This window comes from Pseudorca crassidens, chromosome 20 (genome assembly GCF_039906515.1).
Source record: "Pseudorca crassidens isolate mPseCra1 chromosome 20, mPseCra1.hap1, whole genome shotgun sequence".
NCBI lineage: Eukaryota > Metazoa > Chordata > Mammalia > Artiodactyla > Delphinidae > Pseudorca > Pseudorca crassidens.
Genome location: NC_090315.1, coordinates 45,423,841 through 45,432,226, shown reverse-complemented (window position 1 = coordinate 45,432,226; position 8,386 = coordinate 45,423,841). Strand labels below are relative to the sequence as shown.

The window sequence follows — 8,386 nt, the reverse complement described above, 5'->3', positions numbered from 1 at the left end:
AATGAGTCTCTGCCCTATGAGAGCTTAGGTATACTTGGAGAGGCAGAACCCTTTGTTACCAAGGCAGGCATTTTAAGGTCAGGTAAGCTGCAGAGGCCACTGTAGTTAGGATATGTTTTAGAAACTAAATCTGAACTAGCTTAAGACAAAAAGCAAATTTACTGACTCATACATGAAAGGTCCAGTGGTAGACTTTTAGCCCTAAATGAAGGTTAATAAAGATGTTCAAACAGAACTGCACTAGTTTACATGCATGGTCTGGCTTAAAAACAAATCAGCTTAATTTCTTCCAAATGTTTTCCACAACAGGCTAGTGGGTACATTTTTGGACCATAATACTTAAAAATGAAGAGAAGCGTGGCTAAGGTGTCACTTATTAGTAAACCATGAGACAGAGTATACAGTTTAAAGGGGCAAGATGGAGCAGAATGAGTGTAGGAAAAATCCAAAAACTAAAAACAAACAAACAAAAAACACCTAAAACAAAAGATTCAGAAAAGAAAAAGCAGGTCACATTGGAAGTCTTAGAAAGCTCATTTACCTGTGCTGTTCCTTATTAGATTTCTTGGGTAATAAATCAGAGTGGGCAGGTTTGTGAGAAGATTCGTTTTTATTGTGGACATCATCCTATTGTTTTGTAAGTAATGCCACCTCCTTTTCTGAAAAACTTCGATGAGGAAACTAGAAAAAAAAAGATCCCAAAAGTAAGCTTCTCTAAAGAAAAATGAAATTCAGGAACCTGGGTTTAAAAATTTTTCTCTTTCCAGGTCCATGGTGTTTCAGTCACAGAGATTAGAACCAGGAACAAACAATAGGAAACGGCTCTGAGACTGGCACTGATGGATCAAAAATGCCACTTGTCACACTTGTAACAAACAGCATTTGTATTTGCATTTGTTTCTTAATTTAAGGTAAGGTGTTTCTTACCTTAAATTTACATAGTTGAAATGACAATCTTCGACCTCAAGTTTTCAGGAATCAACCAGGATTTGTCAAGTACCTGCTAAATACTCAGCATCAGGAAGAGTGATGTGAATTATTATGATTGAAGGTTAAACATTAGATTCAAACACTAGTAATAGGAATGGGACTTTTCTTTCCTGTTAGTAATCCTCAATTCATGTGATAGTGAAATAACCAAGCCCTAAGGAACGATGTCTCATTGGTTATGTTAGAATGCTATCAGTATGTTTTAAAGGTAATTATACAAATGGCTTATTTACCTTGTTTTATTAACATAGTCACTAGAACTTCGATCTCAATGTTTAATTTTCCCCAACAGTTTAGCTGTTTCCAAGAAAAACAACCATTTGAAGACTGGCATTACAGATAACAACATATTATTACCTTGAACTGGCTTCTCTTTACCAGATGGTTTCAGTAAAAACAGAACTCCAAACCTGTCTACCTGGTTGCCACTTCACATCCATTAATACAGCAAAAGTCTTGATTTCTGCCTCTCAGGATTATCAAACGCGCAACTCACGTCAAGGAAAGAGCAGCAGTAAGAATCCTGAAAACTGCAGAACCCCCCATCCAGTTACACTAAACCCAGTAGTAGCATAGATACAGGTGACTTTTATGCTTCTCAAATTCTTTTCTTCCAGAACACCTGAGAATTACAGGACCAACATTTCTACTTAAAAAAAAAAAAAAAAATTTTTTTTTTTTAAATAACTGTAGGGATTTCCCTGGTGGCAAAGTTGTTAAGAATCCGCCTGTCAATGTAGGGGACACGGGTTCTAGCCCTGGTCCAGGACTATCCCACATGCTGTGGAGCAACTAAGCCCGTGTGCTACAACTATGGAGCCTGCACTATAGAGCCCACGAGCCACAACTACTGAGCCCACGTGTCACAACTACTGAAGCTCGCGCGCCTAGAGCCGGTGCTCTGCAACAAAAGAAGCCACCGCAATGAGAAGCCTGTGCACTGCAACGAACAGTAGCTCCCACTCGCCACAACTAGAGAAAGCCTGCACACAGCAACGAAGACCCAACGCAGCCAAAAAATAAAATATAAGAGCAAAGCTAAATAAATGTAAAAAAAAAAAATAACTGTAGTCAGGGAGAGAAAAGGAAAACAGTATCTTTATTGTGTGTAGTTCTAACAAACATTCACTGTGTGCACATTCCAGCAGAAAGAGACAAAGATCTTTGTTCAAAATATGCTGAAATAAAATAGGTAAACAAACTTCATTACTGAATACACAAAAGGAATGTTAATATTACTTGCTCAGAGGGTGAAGTCAAAAGGAAATTAAATAATCATAATAATGTTTTGCCTAAATAGCAAATGTAGAATATAGGTGTAGGCACAAAGCAGCTCCTAAAATTCATGAGTGGGATGCTAGATGTAGGGTAGGTGACTTGACAAATACCTCTCTGCTTCTTGAAACTTCCCTTTGAGATCACCCCCACAAATTCTAAACCCAAGCTCTTCCAGGGCACAACCATCAAATGTGACTAAACTTCCCATTACTTCTGTGGTATTTGGCAAAAGAACGAGATGGTTAAAAAAAGAAAAGAAAAAAAAAAAAAGATCAATCTCCTGTTCAGACATGTCTGAATCCATTCCTCCTGGAGAAGGAAGTAATGAACATTAAAGTTCTGCATTTCTAAAATGGAATTTAATCAGATAGGCATCAGTTAAGATTTTAAGCATGAGATACTATGTAAGTAATGATATATCTGGCCTGTAAAGCATTTTTCACTGCTTCACTTGGGAACTGAGTATATACTCAACAATATTCTTATTTCACAACATGTGGATTTGTGACAACGGTTGAAAGAACTTTACGGCTCAAATTATAGGTTCCAATGCATTTTTGTTGCTGCTTAAGTGGTCAAATTAGAACTAAACACAGTATAAACTTTATCCATACCACGTTCCTGTCTTTACAAATGTAAGTCATTTGGAAACCAAAACCAATTCCTGAGAGACAGGGGCAGGAAATTTTGGGACCCAGCACTAACATCCCTATTTTGGGGGCACTAATTTCCCCTCATCTCCTCCTCTTGTGCTCTCCAGCCATTATGTGTACAGTATGGTGAGCAGCAGCAGTGAGCCTTCCTTGGGAATAAACAACCAAACACCCCAGAGACATCCTAGGAGGCCCGGCTGGCCAACAGGGACTGGCTCCACTGTCTCTCCAGAGGGGTTTTCACGACCCACCAATGTCGAAACTGTTTCGAGAATTCCTGTCTACTTCTTAAAACAAAAGTGCTTTTTGATGGATTCGGTTAACATACTATATTACTTTATTGTTTAGAAAAAAACCTCTGCAAACTCACACAAGCTCTACCTGGTTGTTTATGTAGGCAGCAGAATAATAGTAAATGGACCCAAAAGTGGTTTTTATAATACAAAGTGACATGATATTAGCAGGAGATCAAAAGAAGCCCTGGGTATTGGATGGATTTCATGGATGGTTGAGACAAAGTCTGAAAATCTTTTCCTCTGGCTCTGAACAAAAACAAGTCCAGATATAAACAGGAAAAGACAACCAATATGAAATAGAAAAACATACCTTTTGCATTGGTCTTTACCCTAAAAATATCAAAAAAACACAAATTTTACTTAAGAATATCGTTCTTTAACATTTCTTCTAAGCCAGATGTTTTTCATTCAATTTTGGGGACTGCCAACGCACTTTTAATTGACCCAAGTTATCTTCTGGCTTAGTTTTAGCTTGAATGTTCCCTTTCCAGCTCCTCAATACTCCTTTGTTCTTCTTTTCTACCCCAGTGTGGGCCCATGTGATCATGCAACTTAATGATTACAGCAATTATATATCAATTCTTATTCAAGGCAACCCTTCCTTGCCTTCCTGGAGGAGCATCAAGTCACACCACCTCTGTTACACAATAACCAAAGATTTTTCTTTCAAAAAATTGTCTTACACTGGCATCTTATAATACATACAAAACATTTTCTAAACATATAAGTTTTAGGGACTTCCCTGGCGGTCCAGTGGTTGAGGCTTCACCTTCCAATGCAGGGGGTGCAGGTTCGATCCCTGGTCGGGGAGCCAAGATCCCACATGCCTTGTGGCCAAAAAACCAAAACATAAAACAGAAGCAATATTGTAACAAATTCAATAAAGACTTTAAAAGATGGGCCACATCAAAAAAAAAAAAAAAGATGTTTAAAAAATTTACCCATATCCCTGACATATAAAAGTCAGCCAGAAAGCCCCTAAAATTTCTCCATAATGTCATAACCAAGTGTGCGATTAGCAGGTTAACATGATTTTTACAAATTGTGAATTCACTCAACTGCTAAATCACAGGATACAAGACCTGGGTTGAACTTTTTCTTAAATAGTTTGCATGGGCAGACACTGGTGTGCTGTGTAGCTTCCTGTCCTGTCAAGTGCCTGGCAAGCAGGAATAGGGGAGGATACAGAGCAGTGCCCATGGTCCCTCCTGGACCACGCTGCTTCCTGCTGCATGTGACGATGACTCAGAGTAGACTGGTCATCCTCAAAGGATGGGAAGAAAAATCACCACAGTTGTTGGCAGAAAACTCCCAGTGGACGGCCTCCTCAGGTGCTTCCACGGGGGGGGAAAAAAGCAGTCAGATACACCAGAGAAAGTCCGAACCAAGGAGAAACAGTAACATAACTCTAAATAATAACCTTCTCCTCAATGAAACAGTCATCTGAGAAAAAAAAAAAAACACTACCAGTTTTTTATTCTCAATGGAAAAAACAACAAAACTACAAATTGGAGCCATGGAGGTAAAATACACATGAAATGGAAAACATTCTCTTGTCCCGATCTACCCCCTCTGAATGCCGCTTTACCACGGGAGTTATTTTACTGGGGCAAACAGAAGATTAAATACTGTACCTTTGATCAATTTGGAGTCTCTTCTGTAAAAAGGGGAATAAAAAATTGCCAGTTGATAAACAAAAAGAGAGCAAAATCCTTCAACAAAACTGTAAAGCTCTAAACACATACTTATAAATTTATATTTTACCAATACAAGATGGTAAGGGGTTTAAAAAAAAAAAAAGAAAAGAAAAAAGATGGCTAGGAACTGGTGCCAAAGTAAAGGATAAAGTTTTTGGTGCTTTTTCTAAACTCCTGTCCTAAAAGTAGTGTTTTTCAATATTTTTCAAAAGAAAGATTACTGTGAATTCACTCTATCACCCCAATTCATCTCTTCCTCTCCCTGTTTCTCTCCACTCCCCATAAACAAATGGGAAGCAGAGTTCTGCCCAGCACCATTTGGTGGCCTTAGGAGGTGGCAAGGGCTCCCTGCTACACTCAGTTTTAACAAATAAAAACAAGGAACAAGATCATTCTGCAGTTGTGTTTTAAGTCGCAGGTGTGCAACCTGACTTCATGAATTAAACCTCTTATGATAATTAAGTCATAATTTTTAAAATAATATTTACTTAGAAGAAAAAGGGAAAAAGAAAAGCTTCAAAACCAGAGTGTGATGCCCTGTTAAGTATGTCTAATGTGCATTCAAAGTATTGGGAAGCAGGCAATTTTACCAAAGGGCAATGTCACTAGAATCCGTAGACTATAAATATAAAAGAAAGTTCTGAAACATAAAGGTGCTCGTGGAAAAGAGTAAAGAGAGGAAACAAAGGCAGGGACACAATGAGCAGGTGCTTTGAGAGTAAGGCTCTGAGAAATGACTTGGACACTGGCCCCAGGGCTGAGGCGGATGTCTGGCCAACAGTCTGGGGTCCGAGGGAGAAGAATACAATTGGCAGGATTCGAGAAGAGGGCACCGCTGCAGCCTCCAAACAAGTGTCCAGTTCTCACTCCCAAGTAGATGTGCTTTCCAGACTTCAACAAGGTCTCCTCAGGAGGACTTGCTCTCCGCCATGTAGTAACGATACAGAAAACCTAAGAGAATAGCACCTACGATGGGGAAGATCCAATACGACCAGTAGCTAGACGTTTGGGGGGGAGGGTAGGGGGGAGAAGCAATAAAATTGTGAACATTTCACATCAAATGTACCCTATCTTTCAACATTCACATTTTAATATTTTAAACATTTTCACATTTTAATATTTTTATAGCAAAGAATTTTATTTGGGGAAATAAAAAAATCCAAAGATCTGGATTGAAGTTAAACAATAATTTTAAAAGGATTAAAAATGGAATGTATGGTGTAATACCAAAAATATATATACATACACACCTCAGTATATATATTTTCACAAAGACATAAAGTGGTTATTTCTGGGTTACAGGATTATGGAGAGTTTAAATTTTTCTTTATGCTTTTTCACATATTCTACAATTAACATCTTTGAGCATGAAAAAGTACCATTTTATGTATATAATTATAAACTTAGAACCAATGATACAACTGTTGAATATTATATCTGCCCCACATGTATTTTTAAAATTTAATCCTCACAACAATCCTATGAAATAGGTATTATTATTCTCATTTTATATATGAAATACAAGCTTTGCACCCAAAATCACAAAGGGAAGTTGGTCAAGCAGTCTGATTCCTATCCTGATTCGCATCCTCTTAATCCCTACTTAAGTTCAGACACTAATAAGGACACACACACATGCACACACACAACATACTGATAGTTCTAATAAAGTTAAATAAATGGTAGTTGGCTTAAAAAGTCCTGTAAAAAACTTTCCTCAGAGTTTCAGGACAGTCATTATTCTCCTTAAAATAATCCTTCCTGGGGATTCCCTTGACAGTCCAGCAGTTAAGACTCTGCGCTTTCACTGCGGTGGCCCAGGTTCAATCCCTGGTTGGAGAACTAAGATCCCGCAAGCCACACAGCTGAAAAGATCCTTCTTCTCTAACAGAGCTTATTAGCTCTGCTAGTTTTAAGGTATAATTCTTCCATGATCCAAATGACCTGGCTGCCCCTCCACTTATGACATATGCAGTCTAGGTATTAAAAGGCTTTGAAGCCCAAAAAGCCAGCTGAGGTTCAATAATAAAAATGATTCTCTTTGCCTAAACATGCCTAGCACTTTGTACATTTAAGTATGGCAGAAAGCTGTTCTGGACAAGTTTAGAACGTCAGCCAGGTAGCTTTGTTTAAAGACACAAGCAAGTTGGTCAGTAGGTACAACAGCAATATGGCACAGGGAAACTTAAAAAGTAATCTCCCCAGGAGAGTAATGAATTCAGATATCTTCCAGAGCAGCCACAAGGGACAAAAGAGTTCAAAACACGGAAGATAAAGTCTTCAGTGCACAAGACTGAGAATGGTTGACCACCAATCCTCATATAATCCTTTGTAACTTTACGGCCACTGAGAACAGAACCAGAGGAAATGCACCTATACTGCACCAAAGGAGATACAGATTCAACAACTTCCTGGCCATGATACAGAACTCTCTTCATTCAGATTTATTCAGGTTATTGCACGTAGTTGTGACTCAGTTATTTTTATTGCTTTGAAGTATTCCACTATATGAATATCCCAGAATGAATTCATTCATTTTACTAATGAATAGTTATTTGGGTTGTTTCCAATATTTTAATATCTTGAATAATGTTGCTGTGAGCATTCTAGTACGTGTTCACTGGTATACTTGTACACACATTTCTCTTGAGTACGTATATATCCCTAGAAATGCAACTGCTGGGTCAGAAGTTATTATATTGTCAAATTTACTTGATAATGTCAAATTGTTTTCCACAGGGACTGTACCCATTTACGTCTCCCTAAGACCCTAAAGAGGGCCTAAGATTATTGGTAATACACTTCCTAAACAACGCCTCTTATTTTTAGAATTTTTAAAAATTTTCACCAATCTGGCAGGTGTGAAATATACCCTATGATTTTAATCTGCATCTCTCTGATGACAAATGAAATTAAACCTTTTTTTCCCCATATGCTTATATTTGTGCTTCCTCTTCTGTAAGGTGTTTGTTTAAGTCTTTTTCTCATATTCTACTAAGTTATTTTTTAATTGATTTGTAAAAATTATTCATGTATTCTACATAGTAATTTTTAGTCAGTTTTAAGTGTAGTGTAAGTCTACTGCAAGTTTATGGCCTGTATTTTCAAAATTCTTTATGGAGCTTTTGGATGAGCATAAATCCTTAATATTAAGACAGCTGAATTTACTAACAGTTTCCTTTAATTTCCACTTTTTAAAAATATTCTGTCCATCACCTCAAACAAAAAAGACATGGTACTTTTATGGGAAAAAAAGACACATTTTCTCTCTATGAAATGCTTTAAGTGGGATCTCAGAAAGATAAAACAACTCTATATAATCTCTATAAATTTTTACAAGCCAAGAATTCTACACTTATCTCAAGCAGAGACACTTAAGGGATGACAAACGTATACCTTTCAGGGCTAATTCTACTGTGTTAGTAACATTACTGCAAGGGATAAGTAAACCTTTGAGGAAGCACACATTCCT

General features: G+C 37.6%; 1 protein-coding gene across 1 annotated transcript in view; it reads right to left on the bottom strand.

Annotated features, from left to right (window-relative positions):
- Positions 1-2,068: 2,068 nt before the first annotated feature.
- Positions 2,069-8,386, bottom strand: part of CYB5B (cytochrome b5 type B) — a 32,514-nt gene continuing 26,196 nt past the window's right edge. The window contains exon 5 of the mRNA XM_067718906.1: positions 2,069-5,912. Coding sequence (XP_067575007.1) covers positions 5,822-5,912 — 91 coding nt within the window. The 3' untranslated portion in view covers positions 2,069-5,821. The remainder of the gene's footprint in view (positions 5,913-8,386) is intronic.